The 24,053-nt window shown below is 42.9% G+C and overlaps 6 protein-coding genes and 1 long non-coding RNA gene across 8 annotated transcripts in view; all 7 read left to right on the top strand.

The window, feature by feature from the left end:
* The window catches only part of LOC145695479 (uncharacterized), an 88,773-nt gene extending 79,997 nt beyond the window's left edge, over positions 1–8,776 (top strand). The window contains exons 2-3 of the long non-coding RNA XR_014133738.1: positions 8,072–8,228; positions 8,512–8,776. This is a non-coding gene — a long non-coding RNA (uncharacterized LOC145695479). The remainder of the gene's footprint in view (positions 1–8,071; positions 8,229–8,511) is intronic.
* A 6,439-nt stretch (positions 8,777–15,215) lies between these two features.
* On the top strand, positions 15,216–17,217 carry LOC145695754 (ER membrane protein complex subunit 8-like). 2 transcript variants are annotated; one of them, XM_081772772.1, is made up of 5 exons: positions 15,216–16,329; positions 16,375–16,483; positions 16,527–16,766; positions 16,820–16,924; positions 16,967–17,217. In XM_081772772.1, exons 2-5 carry the CDS (start codon positions 16,424–16,426, stop codon positions 17,084–17,086), a joined length of 525 nt encoding a protein of 174 aa, XP_081628898.1. In that variant the 5' UTR covers positions 15,216–16,329; positions 16,375–16,423; the 3' UTR covers positions 17,087–17,217. The 2 variants fall into 2 exon arrangements, with proteins under 2 accessions (XP_081628898.1, XP_081628897.1); XM_081772771.1 differs by having other exon boundaries at positions 16,370–16,483.
* LOC145695753 (uncharacterized) lies at positions 17,168–18,661 on the top strand. The gene is made up of 4 exons (XM_081772770.1): positions 17,168–17,317; positions 17,361–17,532; positions 17,578–17,813; positions 18,323–18,661. Exons 1-4 carry the CDS (start codon positions 17,252–17,254, stop codon positions 18,644–18,646), a joined length of 798 nt encoding a protein of 265 aa, XP_081628896.1. The 5' UTR covers positions 17,168–17,251; the 3' UTR covers positions 18,647–18,661.
* A 4-nt stretch (positions 18,662–18,665) lies between these two features.
* On the top strand, positions 18,666–19,166 carry LOC145711738 (ubiquitin-like modifier-activating enzyme 1). Its single transcript, XM_081789428.1, has 3 exons — positions 18,666–18,719; positions 18,762–18,982; positions 19,031–19,166. Exons 1-3 carry the CDS (start codon positions 18,666–18,668, stop codon positions 19,164–19,166), a joined length of 411 nt encoding a protein of 136 aa, XP_081645554.1.
* A 263-nt stretch (positions 19,167–19,429) lies between these two features.
* LOC145695751 (uncharacterized) lies at positions 19,430–21,477 on the top strand. The gene is made up of 4 exons (XM_081772768.1): positions 19,430–19,561; positions 19,607–19,732; positions 19,775–20,781; positions 20,824–21,477. The coding sequence occupies exons 3-4, from the start codon at positions 19,923–19,925 to the stop codon at positions 21,465–21,467; spliced, it is 1,503 nt and encodes a 500-aa protein (XP_081628894.1). The 5' UTR covers positions 19,430–19,561; positions 19,607–19,732; positions 19,775–19,922; the 3' UTR covers positions 21,468–21,477.
* Positions 21,477–22,800, top strand: LOC145695752 (uncharacterized). Its single transcript, XM_081772769.1, has 4 exons — positions 21,477–22,393; positions 22,438–22,497; positions 22,542–22,596; positions 22,661–22,800. The coding sequence occupies exons 1-3, from the start codon at positions 21,686–21,688 to the stop codon at positions 22,593–22,595; spliced, it is 822 nt and encodes a 273-aa protein (XP_081628895.1). The 5' UTR covers positions 21,477–21,685; the 3' UTR covers position 22,596; positions 22,661–22,800.
* Positions 22,801–23,158: 358 nt separating this feature from the next.
* LOC145711737 (methyltransferase HEMK2-like) lies at positions 23,159–24,022 on the top strand. The gene is made up of 2 exons (XM_081789427.1): positions 23,159–23,287; positions 23,367–24,022. The coding sequence occupies exons 1-2, from the start codon at positions 23,159–23,161 to the stop codon at positions 23,835–23,837; spliced, it is 600 nt and encodes a 199-aa protein (XP_081645553.1). The 3' UTR covers positions 23,838–24,022.
* Positions 24,023–24,053: the final 31 nt, after the last annotated feature.

The following is a 24,053-nucleotide window of genomic DNA, read 5'->3' as shown; positions in this document are numbered from 1 at the left end:
TGAATAAAAAATCGCCTTCTTCTCTTGATTTTCCTCCAAAGAGATCATAAAGTTGTTTCGGCGGTGGCACAAAAAGAACAGAACATTCTTACTCACAGTGTCCTCGGATTTTCTTGACTTTCAAGCCCTTTAGCAGATTCCGACGAAGTGCGGCGGCGTTGAAACGTTGTCGAATTTTATATCGGATAAGATTTCTTTTCACCTGCGTGGATCCGTGAGTGTTATAGGAGTCAGCAGTTGTTTAGAAGATAAATTCAAGATTTCGACTTCAGAAAATCAATTTTCAAGAGTAGCGCGTTGTTAAAAAAATCGTTCAAACTTTGAAAAACAAATGGGTTTTTGAACACGTTTATAGATAAAAAAATATTCATAAAAACTCAGCACAGTTGGTAGTAGTTTATAACTATGATTCAAGTTTTAGCCGTTTTAGCAATTTGAGTCTATTTTCGGTCAAAAAATGGGTCCACTTCACTTAATCTACGCCACAATCCGATGTTTTTTCTCAAAGAAGAAACCCTGAAATTTTAAGCTTTCTTCGAGAGTTGTGGTCTGTCGGACGCCGTCTGTTAGCGTTCTTTTGTGATGTTCAGCCCATTTCCGCTAGAAAAACATGATGTTAAGAATCAAGGCAAATTAGGTCAAGGCAAGACAAAACTCCATGTTGTCTGAAAATTTTTCTTTTTCTCAAGTCAAATACAATTTTTCATCGCGAGAAAGACTTTCCAAAAAACAAACTATAATCGGAAGATACCTCGATTGATAGTATGAACCCATCCCGCTTCTTGGACGGTTCTGCTCGTAACGTTTTTACCAGTTAGAAAGATACAGTAATAACGAACGCTTATCATGTTATATTTTTTCCGCGGCAGTGACGCTTCGAAAAACTATAATTTACAAACTTGTTCTTCGATACCGTAGTTTCGTTTCGAAAATAATTTAATTTAATTAAAGAAACGTGAGTATGTCTTAATTGAAGCCATTTCCTAGAGCGAGTAAAAACCAAAAATCGTTTTTAGGAGGTATTACCTTAAAGCTCACCGCTGGTTAGCCATAATGACGTTGTGTAATTCGAACATTGCAGTTTTTTGAAGGTAGTTAAAAATGAGCTGGAGCTTACCTCACCTGTTTCCGGGCTGACCAGTTTAGAGGGACACACATTTTTAGACAAAAATCTTTTCCGACATAATGGCAAAAAATTTGAAGATTTTAAATATTATCAGCCCCCTCCTATTTCCAGATACGTCGTTGAAATCATAGCCTCTATTTCTTTTTCTTCTTATTCTTCGGATCTTTGACGATGATGAATCTATGTATTCTAATTTATTAAAATATGCAATGGCCTTTAAAAAAGTGTGTATGAAAAGATATGCTGCGTTTCTATCGTCACTTCCAATATCAATCAGAATAGCTGATTAGACTGTGGATTTAAATGTGGCGTCTGCATTTTAAACCATTTTTGTTGCGTTTTAAAAGCATAATGCTAGATTTAATTTAAATCTACTTTTCTGAAGACACGCCATAAGAACTTATATTACCTCTACATGATATCATTGATTTACTGCAAATGACTTGCCTAAATTACTGACCTTATCAAACAGCTGATGATCAGATACAAAGTCAGCTGTTTAAATTCTCGGTATCCTCTAAATATCACCGAGAGGAGAAAAATAAAAAAAGTCGGCAAAATGATGCGGAATCTCTTAAAAAGCAGTTTCTACATGAGTTGACAGCCTATGAAGCTGCATAAATTGCCCTTATCCCAGAAAATGAAGAGTTCAAACTGTACGAACCAAAATCTAACGAGCACTCCTCCAGACGAGAACCGTACTCGTTCTTGCCCCTTGAGCAAAGTCCAACTCATCACTTGATTCTTGATCAACGAATGGACACCTCGGCGAGGCGCAGAGCATTGAAAATCTTCCTCGAATCGACACCGCCCAGTCGCGATTTAAAAACAACTTAGACGATGCTTGATGCGCTCAGAGACGAGTAAATCGATGTGAAAGCAAGTCATTTTGATAAGAATCATGTGATGTTTACCTTTCTTGATCGCGGCTGAGTTGTCAACTTCTCAAGATCGACTGGTTTCAAATCTGTATCTGCGCAAATATAACGGCCAGCTCCGATCTGCAAATTATCAGCTTGGAAAAATAAGAATCAAACATAAATTAACAATTTTCTTGAACAATCTAAAGAAGCAAAAAAAGCAGTAGTATTCTCATTTTAAAACCCTTCGATGGCTATTTCTAAAGTGTTTATTTATCAAATTTCGATACTGTCATATCTCCAGGCAGTTATGAATATGAGTGTTTGAAAGCCGCGCTAGAATCATCAAAGTATCAAGGTCATATCGAGTTCGCATTAAAAAATCGTTACCAACGCGTCGGAGACCTCGACGCGATGCTAGGTGAAATGAGTTTGGTTTTCATTACATTCGTAGTCGACAAAAGCGCGATCTTTTGCAATAAAAGATCAAAAGACGAGGGTTCTTGAAAATAGAAATGTAGGTAGAAATAACAACGGTAATCGCCGGGGCAAAGGTAGAAGTCGCGAAAAAACGATGGTGAGTACTATGAAATATTGCGCGTAAAATAAAGTTTTTATAGGGTTGTTTTAACTTTTTTAAAATTGCTCTTTCGTAACTTTAAAATGAACCTTTTTCTTAGTTTAGAAGATTTTGAGAACAGCTCGTCTTCAAAAAAGAAAACAAGCTGAGAAAGGAAGAATATTTCGCAACACGTTCTACCCCCGGTAAAAAAAGCATAATAGTGGCTCGTCAAAAATTTGGTTAATGTTGCACAGGCTGACGACTCGTTAGAAGGAATGGCGTTCGCTGTAAGAATGCGGTAAACGTTTGTCTCAGCCTAATAGAGTTACTGTCACGCGTAGTGACCCCGACGAATGACTGTTATTTCATCTTTCATTTGTCGGGGCGACCCCGACGAATTACCACATACTACCCTGTCACGGACAATCGTCATGATCTGATTCCTCAAATGCTCGTGTACAGATGGACAAATTTCAGTTCGACATCATGAAATTTACAAAAAAAAGTTCATGTTCAATATTTTGTGATAACGAACATCTGTTATCCCGAAGCAAAAAAATGTTGACGTTTATAGAATCATTTCGGCATGAAGACCGTTACGTATCATGACATCGTGGATCTACCTGGTAGAAAAATTCATTTTCAAATTGCAATTCTGATATTTTTGCGAACTAAAAAAGTGGAGTTTATTCAAATTTCAGTGAAAGCAGTTCTGAAAGAAATATTCATAGAATTCTCTCCTTCTTCTTAATTACTAATAAACGAAGTTTTCAGATCTTAGACTTTATTCATGTTTCTGCAAATAAAACAAAATTAAATTCTCATTATGCTGGCGGCTTGCAACTCGGAAACTCGCTGTTTCGGCCGGTCCAGGGGCAGCTTGCTTTCCCATTTGCGTATTCGTTCAGCATTGCTCGCAACACGTCGAACATGAAGTTGCAGAAGTCCTCGTCGACGCCGATTGAGCGGTAGAACACGGACTGCTCCATGAAAAGATATGGCCAGACGCAGGTCATTTCTTGCTCAAGCTCTAGGAGGAATTTGAAACCGTGCACTGCTTGGTTTAAGTACCTTTGATTGAAAATTGGCGGTCTCCGCTCATTCGGTTGTACTCCCGCAAGTACATGTTCAAGAAGTCTTTGTAAATGTCCTTGTTGAACTTCTCGTGGAAGCGAATGATGATGTAGACGAGTTCAAAAGCTCTAGTGCCGAATTCTGAGTTGTCGTAGTCAACCTGCAGCAGTCTTTCCTCCATCGATGTTCCTTCTGGAGCGTCGCGGATGAACACGTTTCCGTCGTGGGCGTCGTTGTGGCATCAAACGGTCGGCGAAATGGTGCCCCACTGGACATCGTACATGAACTCGATCATGCCCTCGGCTGAACTGATGTTGAGGAAATCGCCGTGAACTTGAACCTGCCCGATTTGCTCCTCGACCCATTTCTTTTTGAAATCATAGAAGAGAATGAATTCTTATCAAACCTTTGCGGGATCAGTAGCTGTTTCGCAGTGAGATCTGATCGCTCTCGTGTTCCAGGGCCAGGCGTGGTAGCAGTTTGTGATCGGCCTTGGACACTCTTCTTCGCTGATGATGTGCATTGAAGCGAAGCGCTTTGCTGCAGCGCGGTAGACGTCGATGTCGCTAGGTCGGAGTTCGTCTATTTTGTCGATTGAGTCTCCGTAGAGCAGCTCGTAGAAGTTCTCGTAGGCGGGAGGGACGGTCTCTTCGATCGAGCCAAAGAAGATCGGTCCGTTGCCCGAGTCTGACATCGCTTTGTCCACGATTCGCATCCGTTCCTTGTCCAGCGTTGTCGTTTACAATCGATTAGCTTCCAAGAAGTGGTCAGCGAATATTTACGTATATTCTCAGCGTCACTTGCACCCGTATGCTCCTGGCAAAACTAGAGAGCCTTTTCTGGGGAAGTGTTTGCTTTGACATTTCCTTTCGCCTGTTGAAAGTTTCTATCGGCATTTCGAGAAGGGAGATTGCCAGTGATTCCATGGTTATGAACAAGAAAGTGCCGTTGAATTCGAAATCGAGTGGAATATTGCAGCAGAAGATATCGTTTCCTTCCACGACATGGAAACAATTAAATCTTCGCCCAAAAAGTCGACAAAAAGCGGAAAAAGAAAGACCGAAAGATGGAATCTCTTCTGAAAGAACTGCAAGAGCTGAAAAAGGAATTGAAAAAACTCAAAAAGAAAAATCAACGAGGACGATAATGAATCAAGAGAAAATGATGATCAGGTCAAGAACTGGCGAACGGGACTTTTCCAGCGCCTATTTTCTGAACCAGTTAATGGTATTCTTATCTGATAGTTCTACTGCTTTTTTACAAAAGTAATATTTTGCAATCATTGTTTATTTTTTATACACTACTAGAAATTAATAGAAGCTAGAGCGCCTTCTGCAGCTACAGTTGAGTCGCCTTCAAAAGGGAAATTGAAAGAGGCAGCTTTGATGGAATGCAAAACATCGTTTTTCATTCAAATCTGACAGAAAAAGGCAATATTTAAAGTTGAACAAGTTCGGAGCGTAAAGGCGCGTATTTACTCTTTTGATATGTGGATGTTGGTGGCAGAACCAGCCAGACTGGCAGCCTTGCTGTTTACGGCGAGCAATTTGCTGGAAGCTGTTACGGAAGTATGCGCGCTGTTTGCTCGAAACTGTGGCAGCTCGTTCACTTTCACCTCGAATTTCTTGAGCATTTCGGCCAGCACGTCCTGAATCAAATACTCGTTATTTTCTTGAGCGAGGAAAAGAACGTACGTTGCAGTTGACGATTCTGAACTTGATCTCCTTCTCTTCCATTTTGTTGGCGATCTTGGCGATGGAGCGGGCGGCGGAGGAGTCGCCCATGTAGACGCCGCTCAAGTCGAGCGTGACTGCGCTGATTTCCTCCTCTTCTTTGAAAAGCAAGTTGACTCGATCCAAAAGAGTCTTAATTTCAAAATTGAGTCAGTTTTGTTCATCGCAGCGAGTGCATACCTCGCAAACGGGGAAGGTGATTCCGTGAGCGATCTTGATCGTGAAGCTCTTGTTTGCTCCGGACGGCGGAGATCATGACAACAACGGCGGTAATGAGGTTTCCAGCTTGAGTGGCAGCGTTCGACTCGAAGTTGAGACTTGATCTTGAAAAGCAGCCGGAAACCGGCATCGAAGAAACCAAGGAAGACATCACACCGCCTTCGAAATGGTCGTTCGTAAGCTTTTGATTTCGGTTTTGTTACCTGATTGCTATAATATCAATGATATTTAAGAAGACATGATTAAAATTGCCAATTTCAAATTAGTGAAGCCAAGATTGTCGGGGAAACGGTCGGACTCATTACCAATTGGTAACCCATTACCAATTTTGGTAATGAATTACCAAATTCGTCAAAAAAGTGTTGATTTTTTTGATTCAAAGAGCGAGTGTGCGCTCCGCGCCTGTATAATAGAAAACTTGTGGTGTGCTTTATTCATTAACTTGGCGAAAAAGTAAAAATATATTGATAATGGACTACCAAAAATTGGTATTGGGTTACCAAAAATTTTGGTAATGAGTCCGACCGTTCCCGGATTGTCGTTGAAGAAGCAAGGATTGAAGTTGGAGAAGCTTACCAAAAAGTCATTTCGTGCGTTGACTTGATAGTTGCCACGCTCGGCGAGCGACTTGCCAATCCCAATCGACTGAAGAATCGCTACAAATGGCACGATGATGATTCCGGATCCAAGCGGCGTTAGCATGTCAACGATGCCGGCGGACTCATTCTTAATATTTAATTTGAAATTCATTTTCAGCAAGTATATGGGCAAGAATACTATGATAAAAATGATATGTGAGAATGCACGAGATTCGCAGTAAATTATTAACCCTAATTCTTAGTAAATGCTGCGCTCCAGCTCAGCCATCCCTGAATTTGAGCACTTTTCATAGGATCTTGAATGTAGATGCGAGCACCTGGCAGGAGACAAGCTGCACGATGCATCCTGCATCTCCTTGTTACCGGCTGAAGGCCTCCCCATGATGGGGGCCTATCAAAAACTCATTCAAAAATAAAAAACAGTCATTTATGAATATGATTATTATATTGACCTTCTTCTGATTATAGAGTTTATCAAATCTGCATTTCTTACCTATTATTAATAGGCTATTAAGCTCTAGGTTATGGTTAATTTGAGATCAATTTCGAATTTTAAATCTTTTTATTTTATGAGTTTTCTATGAAAAGTTTAGCAATACTTTTCAAATGTTGAAAATTTCGAATTGAAATATATCATCAAATTCCCAATTTGGGTCCATGTTCCGTTTGGCCGATGCAGATCTATATCACTCAGCAGGTTGCATTTGGCATTGTTGGCCTTTGATGCACCGAGCTTGCTCATGCAGCTATTATCATTTTGAAAATCTTGGTCTGGGTGGCCGACTCACCGTCCACAACCTCGATATCTGTGTCCAGAAAGGCGATTGAGGGCAAACTGATGGCGGAAATGGTTGTTGGAGTGATGCAATCTTATGCGGACTGACAACCGCGGAGTCGCCCTCTTTCGGGTCCGCGAAGTGAATTCGGAGATGTTCCAAGGCGAGGAGAGTAGCGAGCGTGCTCAGTCCAATAACAGCGTCGTGGTATTTCGACTCTCCGAGGCGCATGACTATGGCGGCCATTTTCTGGTAGAAAGGTCCAGGAAGGCCAGAGAGACCAAACACTCGCTCGAGAAGAGAAAAGGGGATGATGATCGATGCAGCTGGAAATCACAGGGTGTTGAAATCAAGGAAGAGTTTTGAAACGGATCATTGAAAGCGCATTCCTGAAATATAACCAACGAGAACAGGATTTGAAATTTAGTTGACGACAGCGCCTAGATCGAAAATTCCGAGAAGAAGAATGATCGCTCGGAGCAGAAACAGAGCAAGTTCGCCAATCTCGGGTCCTATTTAGATCGGAAAAGCGCCGTTTTCGAAGTTTCAAGGGAAGAATTGTTACGTGGCGCCAGCCATCGAAATCCACGTTTCTTGGACCCACGGCGAGATCTTTCGATCTGCCCATAAAGGTGTAGACGATGGCTGAAGAGAGGAGCTCATATTGTTGTGAGCTCCTGAGAGGATGCAGCAGACTTGGGGCTCAATTTTGAGTGGACGGAATATATTCTAGGAGCGGGTTATTGATTATTTTTGTTGACTTAGTAACTAAGTCTTAGTTTAATAGGGTTGGAATAATCGAACCTCGACTAGGCCAGATGAAAAGCTACGAGCTCCGCACTGGCGGGCGCGACATCGCTGTCACAAACCAAAATAGGATTTCTTATATCCATAGTAAGGCGCATTTCTGGCTTTTTACTAAAAAGTTTTTAGGCAGATGATGGACCAGAAAAATGTGCTGACGTGGCTTTGATCCACACGATAATAACTTAAAGTACATCCGTTTTTAGGTTAGGTTGTTCTTTTTCTCGATAATATTTCTATAAGATTTATAGTCGTATATCTAATAAGAAATGCAATTCTTATTTGACAAAGAATTTGTTCATCTAACGGTTTGTTCAGTCCGGATTTCATCAATTAATCAACTGCGACTGGCTTTCGTTGTTCTCTACTTCTGAGCTGCAGCGACTCATTTCCGGGAACAACGACGGCGATATTGACTTTGCCGATTTGAGGAAGCACGTGCTCTAATTTGGCGGCTTTCACGGCCGACATCGAGGTATTCTTTCTATTTTTCTTTCAATTTCTTCGCCCAGCTGATTTGAGAACCTCACGAGTTCTCCGTTTTCTGTTAAATTAGATTTTCGCTTTCCACGCAAACCTAACTTTAAAATTATGATGCACTGCATGGGCCATGCAGCATGGCGATTCTAATCGATAATATTCCAGCGCGAATGAAGATTATTTGAGATCTCGGTATCCTTCTAGAAAAGGCAGTGATGGGAGTTTTCTTCGGTCATGATTTATATAAAGTTTTAACTCATAGTAATTGATATTTTTAGTAATTGTCTGGCTCTGGGACACTCTCGAGAACGATTTCAAAAGGATGAACGATCCGCTTTCCTGAAATTCGTGACCTCTTGCTCCTGCCCTCCGCTTCTTGGATTTGCCAATCTTCAACCCCCATTCTCCATCCGATGCGTAGAAGTTGGCGATGACGATGATCGAGGAGACACTCTTGGAAGCGTTCTTCGAGGCTTTCTGTCTGTTCGAAAAACGAAAGTCGTTCAGGGTCGCTTGCCGACTGCTTCCACGTAGTTTAATTTGCTCAAGGTATGAGCAATTTTCACCTTAGACCTTGTTTTCAGCTCTGAATCAAATCGGCCAGCATAAGAATTTCTTGTGTCTATATTATAGACTCTATAACTTAGAGACTATAAGCCTCCTCGAACTTTGCCTAATTTTCAGCTGCCAAATTATTCGAAAATATCCATTCTGCGAGAAAAGCTTTGACTTGCAATAACCATGAATACAGGCTTTGAACTGTCGTGATTCAGTAATAAATTACTGTCATTCGATAAAACGTATCGTTTTTATCGCGTTGATTCGCAGCTCAACTAAGTCCGCTAAGCATGCAGCAGGTGGTTTACTAGGCGTTTAATTGATTAACTACTGTCTCACATTAAGCGCATCAATGGAGCAGACGCGTCGCATGAATTTCTAAATCAAAGCAAATCTATAAGTGGGGCTATTCCTTTTAAATTCGGAGTCGTCGGAAAATACTTGCGCTTCCTCGTATTACCGCGCTAATTCATAATAATTTAGCCATCAATCGAGCCAATTCTGCCTCAAGGTTCCCATGATCACTTCTCCTTGTTTTGTCTTTGCTTTCTGGAACTAGAAACAAAAAAAAACACGACAAGGGCAAATAGTACTCAGGGTAAAATCTTGTGGTAACAACTTCGTCATTGTATTTTTTTTCAGACTTTTTCGATGATGATCATCAATACAGGTGTGGCCTTGTAACCAGCTGAAACTGATCCTTTGACGGTCAATGACGGAGATGCGGGGACGCTCGATTCGTGTACCAAAATTTTTTTGGTATTCGAATACCAATTTTTGATTTTCAAAATCCAAGCTTTTCGATCAGATAGTTTTTTTTTCGTGAAATTGCTACTAAATCACTCCCAAAGACTCCTTCAAGACAGGCGCGAAGCGCATAGGCACTCTTTGGGTGCACCAAATTTTGAATTTTTGAGGAGATTTGGTATTCGAATACCAATTGGTACACGAACCGAGCGTTTCCCCGGAGATGTCTTGGCTCAGTTCTCGCCCAGTCCGTTTAACCAGAAGCATGCGTTTGTCAAGAGCGGCTGACGTCAACTTTTTCCACCGCTCGGCAAGGCGACTTTTTAAGAAATTTTTTATGTTAGCTTCTTTTTGAAAAAAGGGTTCTTGCGTACTAGATCTGGTTGATTTCCTGAAAAAGTCCGCGCTCATGCTCAAGAAGTGAACTTCCGTCTTTGAAAGAAACGCCGCAGAAGGATGTTTTTGCCGAAACAGGCTGCACAATGCCCTTGCTCTGTTCCGTCTATCATTGAACAACAATTCTCCTTTTTAATTTTTTGATCATGCCCTGCTTTCATTTCTAAAATTTGCGTACAAAGATCTTGGATAAAGAGCGCTCGTCTATATTCAGTTTGAAATTTTGAATCATTTGCAGTTTATTTCGAGTTAAATTTTGGGCTTGATTTTGAAAATGTCGAATGTGAAGGGAAGTGTTTTGGCGAGGAAGAAGCCGAAAGCGGTAAATACAGTCATGTCCAGGAGCTTGTCCCGCGTTCGCTTAGGCTTCGAGAATTTCGAGTGGTCTTGCAACAGGTCGAGAATAGTATACAACAGGCACCCTGCCAACAGGCTTTCCAGAGAGAGTAGCGAGATGCGCAGTTTGGACGCAAACATTTTCAGACTCAAGTGCGTCAAAATGCGTCTCCCAAGTGCTGATGAAACTGAACGCTGAAATATTTCAAGCACTCGGTTTGAATCTTCGCTTCCAAATCTTTCGAATTGTCCTTCGTTCCAACGATTTTCTCCGAGGTTTCTTACGTAACCAGTCGATGAACGAAATAATCTCTTGAGTAGTCCCAAACTCGATTGTCCCTCGACGCCATCGCGTAGTTATGAGAAGTGTCCAAGTTCTTGGACTCCAAGAAGTGCTGCTGAGCGTGTTCTTGTGTGTATCTCCCGCAGCCAATGTTTCCGCAAACGAGGCAAATCCATAGATCTTCTTTTTAATAGCAAGATAGACATACATTACGTTCGCTTTCCTGACTCGACGGAGTTTGCGTATATCGACAGACTGGGCAAGTGGAGTCTTCCCATTTTTCAGACATTCAGAGTGGAAGAAACGATTGCAAAGAACGGTTGAAACGGACTTCACCGACTCGTCCATTCGCTCCAAACAAATCGTACAAGCAGGCAGCTCGGTGAGATTCGGTAATGGCCAGCCTGCGCTTTCTCCAGCGTGAAGCAGTTCCACTTTTCCCACATACGTGATTTACGAAAACCTTTATAACGTTTTATGTGACGGCTTTTCTTTACCTTGGCAAGTTTCTTCTAAGAGCGAGTTGAATTTCTGCCCAGTAATTGAGTGATAAAAAGTATCGGCACTTTGTTACTCGTCGAATTTTAAGAGAACCATGTACTGATTCAGAGACTGGTCGCGCACGATCTTGATGTGTTCTATTTTCTTGTCGTAATTTCCGAGTGAACGGAGCAGATCGTGCGTGTCTAGATCCACTGGAACATGTACGAGCAGGAGCATGTCGCTAGGGCCTTCCTCCGTGATGTTGAAGCCGTAGTTTGTCTTGTACAAGTCAATTGAGTACTCGACGAATTGCCGAGATCAACGCATTTCTTGGGATTTTTCTCTGTCATTCGAGGACATGATATTGACTGCTGATTCTTTTCTACCTCGGCAGGCTTTCATAGGACTAGAAAGAAGCAAATGAAATGTGTGATGTGATAGAAACTTAAGTTGTTACTTTCAAATCAGAAAATAAGAAATGCATCTTCAAAACTTAACGGAAACTTACTTATCAGAGCATTCTCGGAGACTAAATAATTATGAAACTGATAATTATCTAATAACCTGGAAGATAAATACTTTATCTAAATAAATTTACCTCAAATCAAAAGCGTCGTGCTGAAAACTCTCAAAAATAACGGCTCTTTCGATATTCTGCGCATTTTTAATTCCATGAAGAGGGTCGCATTTCACATCGTCCTCCACTTCTCCCTCCAAGTCTTCCAGATCTCCACGTCCGCCAAGCAACTCGCTCAACAAAATCGCCGTCTGGCCGTTTGTCCCAAAATAAATCGTGTCAGATTCAACTTCGCCGGAGGAGTCTTCTTCGAAATCATCTTCGCCGTCATCCAAAATTTCTAATTCTCATGGCAAGGTTGGCCTTTCTCTTTCGATGATTCCTTCCACAAAGCCGACGGAAAGCTCTCTTCTACCATCCTCAAGTTGATCGGCCAAAGGAGGACGCATCCAGTTGATTTCCTTCGAATGGCCGGCGCAGACGAGCGGGAGGATCCAGGACTCGATCGAGGTTATTTGAAATAACTTATTTCTATCAACCTTTCTGAGTTTGAAAGGTGCTCCATTGTGAATTCGATCGGCGCGCTTTTCGATAGTTGTTTCAGCTTCAGAAGGAGCTCATAGAGTAGCGTAAACCACGTTCCAGAGATCAGGATGCGAGTCTAAGTGGATCATTTGAAGCCTCTTTGCCCCCAATTGACATCGACGGCGACATCCGCCGAAAGGGCCGAAACCGGCGCGAACTTCTCAACAAGAAGTGAATCCGAGCCAAGAACCTCTCCTTTTCCTCCGCTTAAAATATCTGGCAGACCAGGAAACCAATTGGTGCATTTGCAATTCTGAAATTCGTACAAACAGCATGCAGCTTTTTCTGTACTGGCAAATTTTTTACTCTTCAAAGAAATTTCGGAAAAGCCGCTTTGCGGCTTCTTTTTTGACTAAGGGGTACTTCAGCTATAAATTTCAACTGTTTCAGAACCTGACTCAGGAATTCTTGTTTTTTTTCGGAAAGGCGAGAGTTTGGAAAAAAAAATATACTTTTTACGCCTTGTCCTTTTTTCAAGTCTTCCATTTTCTCCTTTTTTACGAAAAAAAGACTGAGGAGCATTTTAGTCGGAGCGAAAGAAAAAGCCGCAAAAATAGCCAACAGCTTCAAATAAAACATTTTATCTCGAAATAAAAAGCCAATTCTAGCAGCTGAACATCCCCCTTTTTCTCCGGAAAGTGACAGGAGTGGGATTCGAACCCACGTCCCGGAAAAATCCGCGCTCTGGCCGCTGAGCTACCCTGTTTGATCACTTCCTGCGAAAAAAGGGACTCTCTGCCGCTTGAATTCGGCTTTCGATTTTAGAATAACTGAGTCAGGGTCATTCAAAAGCTTTTTTAAAGCTTTTTTTCCGAATGATTCCCCCCATTTTTTTAAAAGAGCTCGTTCCAAGGATCAGGAATCGTAGTGGATCATTTTTTGGATGAAGAAGAGACATTCCGAGTGCACTTCAACGACTCTCAATTCCATCTTTGGCATTCTAAAAACAATATTTTCAAAAACTTTCTCGAAAGTTCATTCTTCGTTCATTTCCGCTTCTTCTTCAGAACCGTCAGAAATCTCGATAAGGGAGTCTTCGTCCGAGTCTTGCTCCGACTCCGAGTCTGAGTTTGGAATGATCGCCCGCGAAGAAGACTCTTTTTCGAGGAAGGGCGGCGGACTGTGATTATTTTGGAATCGGCCTCGCTTTTCGAGCTCTTCTGAAAACTATTTCATAAAAATTTCAAAGCAGAATTCGAACCTGTTTCGTGGAAGGAGTCGCGTGTCTTGATCAAATTAACTTCCTTCATCAGCATTTTTCTTTCTGTTTTCCGATTTCGTGGCCGACCATGCTCTGCGCCTTGCTGTTGCCGTCGAAAAAGATCGTCGTCCCGAGCGTGCTTTCGTAGTTTCCTTTGCAAAAAATTATGTTGACTTGCTTTTCTCTGCTTCCTAAAGCTAAAATTTATCAATTTAAGACGACTAGAAGATCAGTTCATAACTGTACCTTGACAGGGCAGTAGGGAAATTCAAAACGGCAGTGCGTTTCCTGAACAACTTCACACTCGTCGTCATCTTCATCTTCGCCGAATTCTTCCAAATTTGGCATTTGTTTTCGCGCTTTTCGCCGGCTAAAATATTCTTCGAAATACTTCTCTCATCATTCTTCCCTTTTTTCTTCCTCTCTCTTTTCTAATTCTGCATTCCTAGCGCTAGAATCGACCTCCATTCAAGAATTTCAGAAATCTCCGTGATTCAAATTTGAATTCGAAACAAATTTGTTTCGCTCCGCGCGCGGACCAATCAGCGCGCGCGGAGATTCCAAAAGCGAGAAAAAAGAGAAAAGCCGAAAAATGGTGCTAAGGGATGAAAATGAAGAAAACAGAGAACTAGAGAACAAGAAATAAAAAGAAGGGGTTTTCTTCACTGATTATTTTTGATCTGCACTCGATTGAATGTGAAATTACTGTAGCAAGCTAACTGAAGCGATCTTTAGAATAAGGCCCAATCGGCCATTTGTCTGATGAGCGGCTAAGATGAGCGTGGCTAATCTCGTGAATGACTTCTTCAGGGCTGAAATGGAGGGGATCGCGAGCTAATCGACAACAACGACGAGAAAGGAACGCCAAGGAAAGACTCCTCGAAAAATCTAGCGCAACCGTTTCTTCCCCTCTCGCAAGCCCAGAAATTCCAACTCGAAAAACAGCTGTTTTAGTCTTCGCAATCGTCGTCCGTTTTACCAGCCTGGTGGATTTGACGCTCGAGCCCGATTCCTTCGAACCTGATGAAGTTGCGCACTACCAAACCTTTCCACCCGCCGCGCAGAGATTATTCTAGCGGTGAGAAATCTCGTCGTTTCGATGTGGTCTAATTCTCCGACGATTTTGGTTACTCCAGAGAGCTGCATGCAAAATGCGATTACAAGAGGATACATTCGCTCCGCTCTGCCAGAACTATTCAATCTTATAATAGAATTTCTTACGATAAAGGGCATTATCAACTTTGGCATCTTTGAGGACATACCCAGGCCGTTGGTTCTCAAAAACATTCCGCTGGAGAAACGAGAAACGATTGTTGTAATTGGAGCCTGACCATCAGGAATTTCTTCAGCCAGACAGCTTCATAACTTTTGATTCAATGTGAAGATTCAAGAGGCGAGGAAGAGGATAGGAGGACGAGTTCATGTTTGGGCACCTAAGGTTCGTTTGAGCGAAAAAAGCTCACTTATCGTCCATTATTAGGTAGCAGCAGGAGCAATGGTCATCAACGGCCGCCAAAACAACCCTATCATCACCATCAGTCGTCAAATCTAACACGATGTCCACATCCTGTGGACCAGACTTGAGAATGGAGCATCATTTCAACACGATTTTGGACATTTTATCCGACTGGAGATTGGACAAGAAAGAGGACATTCCACTCATCGACGCGATTAACCTCGCTCACAAAGAATACGTCAGCCATAGCGCGGAAAGATACTCAAAAACAGAAATGAAACTGCTCGAGACGACTCATGGGGAGAAAATTGAGGCGAATAGGATCGGATACAGATAAATAATAGATCTTGAAGCCGCAAGTGGCTGACCAATTTTGTAAAATAGGTTGAAATAAGACTTCTGTATCCATTTCAAAGATGCGTCGTGTGAATCCCACTCGCCCTCATGAAAAAGAAAATCATCAATTTCACCCCCGACTTATCTCCGCGAAAATGGCGCGCTGTAGAAAACATCGGTGCCGGTCTGATAGAAAAATGCCTCCTCCGCTTCGATTCAAAATGGTGGAGTTACGAGATCGGTGGCGCTGATTTCTTTGGCTCCATCAGCGTTTCTGGCTCCGACTCAGGCGTCGACGCTGATGATGAACACGATACGTCGGGGATTTTTAATGTGTTCTTCGATATTCCATCGCCTGAGAGTGATCATTTTACGCTCAATTCGATCGCAGCTGGAGCTTCGTTTGATATTTATCATTCGATGAGTGATAAACAGCTAGGCTCGTCATCCTGTATACAGTAACAGTAACAGTAACAGGTTTTTTCGGAGGAGGGCTGATTTTCAAACAGTAAACAGTACAGGCAGTACTATACAGTAACAGTACTGTTTTTACAGTAACAGTACTGTCACTGTTTTACAGTAAAACAGTAAGCAAATACTGTAAACAGTAGCTGTAAACAGTATACTGTTGACAGTATTTTCGAAGTGGTCTCTCCTAATTTCGCCATAAAGGCCCAAAAAGCTAAAAAATGAAGTAGTTTTAAGTAAAAAACTGCATTTTTTGAAAAAACCTGTTTTCTCTCACAGTACTGTTACTGTTTACAGTTCGTATTCCCTGAAATTCGCGCAGTTAACTGTTTACTGCAAACAGTACTGTACACAGTTTGAAATTTTTCGTCGAAAATTCAGACAGTTAACAGTACAGTAGTTAAAAAACAGGAAACAGTAGACTGTACAGTATTTTTTTCAGTACAGGATGACGAGCCTAGATAAACAGCTCGTTTCTAGTGCGATGGCGACGCTTTTTACTTGAATTGTCGCCATTTTGTGACTCTTAAAAATGAAATCTTCAAAGAAATCACGAGCCCAGAGCCCCTGAGCTTCCACATAACACGCTGGGGAAAAGCAGAATACTCCCAAATGACTCATATGATATGAGTTATTCTTTTATCAACTTCGGTTCAACCGGAAAAGACTACGACAAAATGGCGGAACCAGCTTCCGATCGATTATTTTTCGCTGGAGAAGCCACCCATCGGTACGTTAAAGCGCATCTCTCTATAAAAAATGTTTGATAGTGTAGTGCTTTTATATATGCAAAACAAAATGATCAGTAAAATGGTGTTTTACTGATGGACTGCGACATCGAGAAAGAAACTTATATATCCGAGTGTATTCCTCTTTTCCACCAGGTGAGTATAACTTTTGTTGCGCAGTTGTGATCTGAATTGTCAGGGCATTTCGCTGAAGCCAATGTTCCAAGTAGCGATGAGAACGGTAGAAGACTACTGCGAGCGGAACAATCTGGCCATCGCTGGCTACTACGAGTCGCCCGAAATCGTCAAGAGCGCCACGCCATCGCAGTACGCGGAGAAGGTCGGCGACAAGCTCCGGGAGCAATTCAAGGACGCCTTCCTTCTCCACAACATTTGGCAAGAAGACTCCAAGTTCGCCATGAGACCGTTTGTCAAAGAGGTGCGAAATTTTATAGATTCTTCTAGAATCTGTGTTCATTGATTTGCATTTAGTCTGGAAAGTGGGTGTACTCTTCAAACAAGCTCAGCTTTGAGAACGAAAACGTTTTCAAGACCGTCGCTCAGCTGCATAAAGCCGACTTCTGCCTCGAACTTCAAGTAAGAACTTCTATTATTTTGCGCACGCATGGCAACTTCTAGGACTTTGACTGCTACCTCGATAACTTCACGAACGACTGGACAAACAGATCTCTGCAAGAAGTGATTATGCTTGTGGACGCGCAAACCGAGCACCAAGATGCTAGTATAGAGGCGAAATGACACGAATTGAACAATGGCGCTACTATTTCTACCCTTTCCTTCCCAAAATGTCTCACACCGAGCTTTACTTTCTTAGATTATTTCGAATTTGTGCAATCTTCAAACATGTTGTGTGCGCTCCGTTAATTCAATAGCGTCGCTAAACTGATTTCGCTTGTTCAGAAGATGTTGAACAGAACTCTCGCTCGACAGATCGTCTCCGTCAGAAACTTCCGATCTGGCTCTTTCCAGGTAACTCGCTTTAGAAAAAGGAGTTACTGATCTGCGCTTGTAGAACAAGTTCAACCAAGTCCCACCAAAGAAGGTCTACTGGGGCTCTGCCAAGCTCTCTGGTGAAGCTTTCCTCGCTGCCGGCGCCATTTTCTTCTTCTGGGCCTTTGATCGACTCGCTCGAGCTGACTTCCTTTACTCCAAGTTCCACATGTCTGCCTCTCACTTCCAGATGGGTACGCTTCGTGTTTGAGCTGGCACCAACTGACAAAATCGTCAAGATAACATCATCATCGTCGATGGCAAGTACCGATACATCCCCACCAAAATGCACCCCGCCGAGCACGAAAAGGATGTCTCCTACATGACCAACTTCACCGAGTACGACTGGACCCCTACTGATGGCAAGGATGGCAAGGTCTCCGAGTCCTACGGCTCTTCCCGCGATGCACAAGAGAAATCCATTCCCATCTGTACTTTGAAAAATTTCCCAAATGCCATCGAGCATTGCCTTCAGGTACCTTTTGAGCAGGGTGGCTATTTTGGATTTGGGGGTTAGTTGGAATTGGATTGGATCCAATCCAATAAGGTTTGGATGGAATTTGGATGGCCAGGGTACCGGATTTTGTTGGGGAAAATTGGGCAATTGGGGAAATTGGGAAATTGGATCCAATAAAAATATCTCGCTAAACTATGCAAAGCAGGGTCATTTTCATGATAAAAATGAACAATTTCGGATAAAAATCATTGTTTTGGCTATGTTGATCCTCTTTTCGGATAAAAACTTACTGTTTCCGTTCTTTTCAAAGTACTAAAAGCCTTGGAAAAATTGGAAATCCAATTGGATCTAATTGGAATTGGGGATTTTTGGGGAATTGGGTAATAATTGGATTGGGTTGGATTTTGGATGGATAGTTACGACTCAAAATTTATTGGATGGAAATTGGATGGCCAGACCCCAAAATTTTGTCCAAAATAGCCACCCTGCTTTTGAGCCTATTTTGGTCAAAGTATGACCTTTTTTAGTGGGCGCGAGATAACTTTGAAGGACTCTTTACTGGACAGGCAGGCTCTGCGAAACAGTTCCTTTCCGATCCCGCCGACTTGTCGCAAAAACTGAGAAGCTGCCCGGCAACGAGCCAATCACCTCTGCCCAGGGAGTCGTTGAGTCAACTCGTTGACTTCCTCATCGACCAAAAACCAAATGACTTCAATGACTGCATCGAATGGGCGCGCCACAGATTCGAAGAGAACTACGTCACCACCAGTCTCCAGCTTCTTCACCGCCCTCGTCGCCGGTCTAATCTCTGCCGAGCTTTACAAGATCGTCAACGGAATCGACGACATTGAAAACTATCGAAATACGTTCATGAATCTCGCGATTCCAGCGTATTCCTTCTCCGAGCCCATGACTCCACCAAAGGTGAAACTGAAAGTATGGCTCTTTTATACAAAACAGTTTTAGAACACTTATTTTGGAGACCAGCACTGGACCCTCTGGGATCGATTTGACATCGACGGACGAAAAGAAAATGGCGGAGAGATGACAATTGGCGAGCTCCTCGACCATTTCAAGAATGATAGGAAGCTTGAGGTCCAGATGCTGAGCTCTGGAGTGACACTTCTCTACTCCTTCTTCCTCAACCCGCCGAAGAAGAAGCAGGACCGACTTGCCATGACTGTCAGGTAAGCTCTCTACACTTGTTACTGCAGCTAAATGCTCATTCTTTCTAGTGAGGCAGTGAAAACAGTCGACAAAAAAGAAATCGGCGCGCACGAGCGATACCTCGTGCTCGACGTCTGCTGTAATGACATGACAGAAGCCGAAGAAGATCAAGACGTTCCATATCTTCGCTATTGTTTCCGATAGTTCAAAGGTTGAATAAACCAATTGAAAAACATGAAAATTTTAAACAAAAACTCCCTTTTTCGATTTTGTGCATTCATACCGCGCTTACTTGTTACTTCTGCACTTCTACATGTAAAACACGGCCTGTTTAAATTTAGCTGCAATTTCCCAAGAAGATACATTGAAAAATTACACACCGTAGGCCATTTTTATCTTAGTACTATAAATCATTGATTTATGGAAGATATTTATGGAAGAAAATTGAAATAAAATATGGGAGAAAGGATCCCATATTATTTTCTTCAGACAGTGCGCTATCGGATTGAAAATGAAACTAAAACAGAGTGATGAATCCCCTTCGTCGGATGATAATTCGAGAGAGCGTGTCATTGACGAGGGTGAATCTTCAGAAATAGGTAAAATTAAAGCCAGTTGACGTATTTTCATGCAATTCCGCGTAGATATCCCCCCGCTGGAACGCGCTGCTGAGTTTTCGCAGCCTTCACCCCACTTCAAATCGCCGGAGAAGACTTCTAACAAATCATCCAACTCAAAGGTGGCCTCAAATCTTGATCCCGACGAGCCAAGTAAGCGATCAAATAAATATTGAAAATAAACTCGAATTATAGCGCCGATTCCCCAACGAAAGACAAGTTCTCCAAAGGAATCAACTGAGATTCCCCTCGAATACCGTTAGCGGAGCTTCTCCAATCTCAGAAGAGCACCGATGGCCGGGAAACTCAGGAAACTCAACCTTCTCAACTGAGCCGATATGAGATGATGGAGCGAGCTGCTGAGTTTTTGCAAAGAACTAGTCAAGAAGAACTACTCAATGATGAGGTGCCTTCGGATCCAGAGATCTCCCTCTCCGTCAGCGGAGAACTTTTCGATGATGAGGTGCCTTCGGATCCAGAGATCTCCCTCTCCGTCAGCGGAGAACTTTTCAATGATGAGCTGCAGCCAATGGATACTACGGAGATTTCCCAGCAAGAAGAAAAGGAAGCGAACTCCTCTCAAGGCTCCTCCGTCTATGAAACGCCTGAAAAGAGTCTACCGAAAACGCCGAGTAAGGCTGATCAATCAGCACCCGCAACACCTCCTCAGCCCTCGAGAAAGCTTCGGCGAAGCCTCTTCAATGAAAATCAGGAAGAAGAACCGATGGAGTCCCCGGAGATAATCATGGCGTCCTCAGGAGACACGACGGTGAGATCAAAAAAGGTCGAATTAAAAGATTCCTGGTCGCAGGTTTCTGGAGAGACGCTACGAGAGACTGAAGGGAGAAAAAGGAGAACTCACGATGCGCTGAACTTATGCGCCGGGAAGTCTCAAGAAGAAAGAAAGAAGAAGTCACAAGAAGGGATAAACCAGACCCAGCGAGTGGGCGATCTTTTAAACCACACAGCGCTTGCTCTCGACTCACAACAGTCAACCCAAGCAACTCAAGCTCGACAAGAGTCAACATCAGCAACTCAACTTCAACCTCAAGAAGAGTCACAAGGGACTAATGAAAAATATTTTACGCCTCCCACTTCTCCAACCTTGGAGGAAGCCTCAGCCACGCAGAAGACTTTCGACGAGGATTTAAATGACGATTACTTTGCGAAGCTGGCCTCAGATCTTGATCCCGACCAACCAAGTAAGCGATCAAATAAATATTGAAAATATACTCGAATTATAGCGCCGAGTCCGCAACGAAACAATTCCTGGTCACAGGTTTCTGGAAAGACGCTACGAAAGACTGGAGGGAGAAAAAAAAGGACTCACGATCCGGTGGACTTTTGCGCCGAAGAGTCTCCAGAAAAAAAGTCGCAAGAAGAGATGAACCAGACTCAGCGATGGGGCGATCTTTTAAACCACTCAGCGCTTGTTCTCGGCTCACAACAGTCAGCACAAGCAACTCAAGATCGACATGAGTCAACATCGGCAACACAGAAGACTTTCGACGAGGATTTAGATGACGATTACTTTGCGAAGCTCAAATCGCCGACGAGGAATACTGAAACAAAGAAGATTAAGAGGCAATCAGATCAGGCTAAACAGCAAAAAAGAGTTTACAGAAAAATTCCGAGATCGAGAGCAAAACCAACGCGCGACGAGTTGGATAAATCTTTGGCTAGAGCCCTTCGAAAATTACAAGCTGGCGGTATTAGTCGACGTCTGGAATTCGCGAGAGCTTTCATTTCAACAACATACCGACCACGAGATTCGAGCTTGAATCGAGAATTTGAAAAAGCGATTTCTTGGGAGCCAAAAGTACCAAATGTGAATTTTTCGAAGCTCGTTCCAGGATCATCAAGCCGTTTCAAAAGCGTCTTCCAGTAGCGGAAAAGCCTACAAAAGAAAAACCGGGACCTTCAAAAACTAAATCTTCAAAATCGCAAACTCATGAACGCTCGCAGCCACGAGAAGAGCAGGAGTCAGCTCATAACTGGTCGCAGCAAGCTTTGTTCGATGAATCTGCGGAGGATCGACAAGCACTATCGCCTGAACATGATCAGTCCCCACCCGCGCCAATTGACAGAGAGGACGTTCGCGAATTTATGTTTCCCACTTCAAACAAGAGAAAGCTTCAGACTCCTGAAAAGGACGCGCGGGGCGAAGCAAGCGCGAAAGATCACGCAGCGAAAAGGAGCAAGCACGAGAAAGAAAATATACCGCCTAAGAAAAGCGCTTCAAAGCCGACGATTCTTACGCCAGCTGTGGATGTCACCATTGCTCGTCGTCCAGGAACAGATATTCAACGAGCAACTTCCTCACGGAAGCCTCATCCTGCCTCGGTGAGACCATCGTCGCGACCGAATATCCGACCACCGCCACCACCACCGGTCGCTGCTACGAGAGGCCCTGCTCCTCCACCACCAACTGGACCAATTTTTAAGCCTCGAGCAGCTACTCCAGTCAGTAGGGACTCTCTAGTAGAGACTCCTGTTGATACGAATCCAGAGTATGGCACATTCGACAACACTGCTAACGTTACCAATCTTCCTTCCGAGAGAAACGCTGCTGATACGACAAATCCTGAGTACGAGACATTTGACCGATCTTTGAATGTCACCGCTGGAACCTCCGAACAGCCTGAGCCTGCGTTTTCTGGCTCTTCTTCAGATGTTTCCTCCAGAAGGTCGGCACGAAAGGACGATAAAGGCACTTCAATTGCTGATGCTGTAAAAGCCAGACGAAAGAGAGACGGAATGAGCCACAACTTGAATCCGAGGCAAGAATCTATTGCTTCGAATCAACGAGAGGAGGTAACGATTTGTAATCATGAAAAAGTATTCTAACTTTACCTTAGTCTGACGAGTCAGCCAGTGAAGAGTCAGTCCAACCAGCTTCAAGCGTCAAGCCTTACAAGGTAAACACACTTCAACTTCTAGCGCTCATGAAATAATTTTCTAGTGCCCAGAGTGCGAATACGCTTCCGTCAAAAATCAAATCTTACTCGCCATATGAGGTCAGTTCAAAATAGAAAATTTATTTTCTATTCGGGAAGTCCAACTCTGGATAAAAGTTTTTAGATCTCACACGGGCGAGCGGCCGTTCAGCTGCGACATCTGCGGCAAAGCGTTTGCAAACAGCTCCCATCTCAAGCGGCACAAGTTTTCGCACACGGGCGGAAAGCCCAACGAGTGTCCGCACTGCAAGGCGCGATTTACGCAGCACGGCAGTCTCAAAATGCACGTCATGCAGCAGCACACGAAGACCGCACCAAAGTTCGAATGTGAAATTTGCCACACGATGTTGGGCCGAAAGTCCGACTTGAATGTTCACATGCGCAAGCAACATTCTTATCAAGAGGTAACACCGGTTCTCGTTCTTATTGTTTTGTTTATCGCCGTTTCGTTTAGGTTCCCATGCAATGTCGCTACTGCGAAGAGGTCTTCCACGACAGATGGTCGCTCAACCAGCATCAGAAGACGCACCGCTTTAATAAAAATAAATTATAAAAAAATAAATTTTAGTTAAAATACTGCCAAATTATAAATTTCAATAAAACTGACATCGTAAAATTAAGAATGCGTCCAACGCCAGATTATTCAGCATGGTATGATTATACCGATTCTGTGTATGAGCCTTCTGAGGATTCGTTTGTCTTTCTTGATGGCATTGAAAAGGAACTTCAGGATAAATGTTTAGGCAAAGAAGTCAGATACTGAAGCATGTTTTGTAGCGCTTGTTGATTATTTCCATAGAAAAGCCTGGTCTAGCAGTTGAAATCGGTTCCGGATCGGGGTCATTTCATGTGCCTTCGCGAGTTGGACAAAAAGCTACGTTCTTTCTTTTGACATTAACGAGTTATGTTCCGAATGCACGAGTAAAAATGAAAAGAAGAACAATTCACTTGTAGACATCGCTGTTGACAACGCGGGTAGATGCCTTCGTACAGGTCTATTCGATTTTGTTTTGCTAAACCCTCCGTATGTCGTGACAACCAGTGAGGAGCTCCACAAATCACAAAAAGAGCAAGATCTGAGTGCTTCATGGAGCGGTGGAAATAATGGAACAGAGCTTTTATTAGCCAGTCTTTTGCCAAAAGCATTGAAGTTGCTGAATTACTCTGGTTGCTTGTACATCGTTATCGGAAAAGAGATTCCAGATGGAGAAGCCGAAGCAAGTCAAGTGTCAATCCTGACTGAATCCGAATTCTACTGGTTTTCTCGTATCTTCATCAGCGACGATTCGTCTGGGAGGTAAAATGTCATCATATCAACGCGCTGAATGATATCATGATGGATTTATTCAAAGACCGGCTCGACAATGGCTTCAAAATCGTGTTCTCAGGCAACGATGGACCAATCACTCTCGCTGATTAGGGACAATTCGAGAGGAAAGCGGATCGAATGCAGCAAAAAACTCATGATAGAGAAGACACTGGGATTATTCAGGACTTGGGTTGGAAAATTTACTGAT

Source organism: Oikopleura dioica, chromosome 1, assembly GCF_907165135.1.
Source record: "Oikopleura dioica chromosome 1, OKI2018_I68_1.0, whole genome shotgun sequence".
Lineage (NCBI taxonomy): Eukaryota > Metazoa > Chordata > Appendicularia > Copelata > Oikopleuridae > Oikopleura > Oikopleura dioica.
This window is presented reverse-complemented; position numbering and strand designations above follow the sequence as displayed.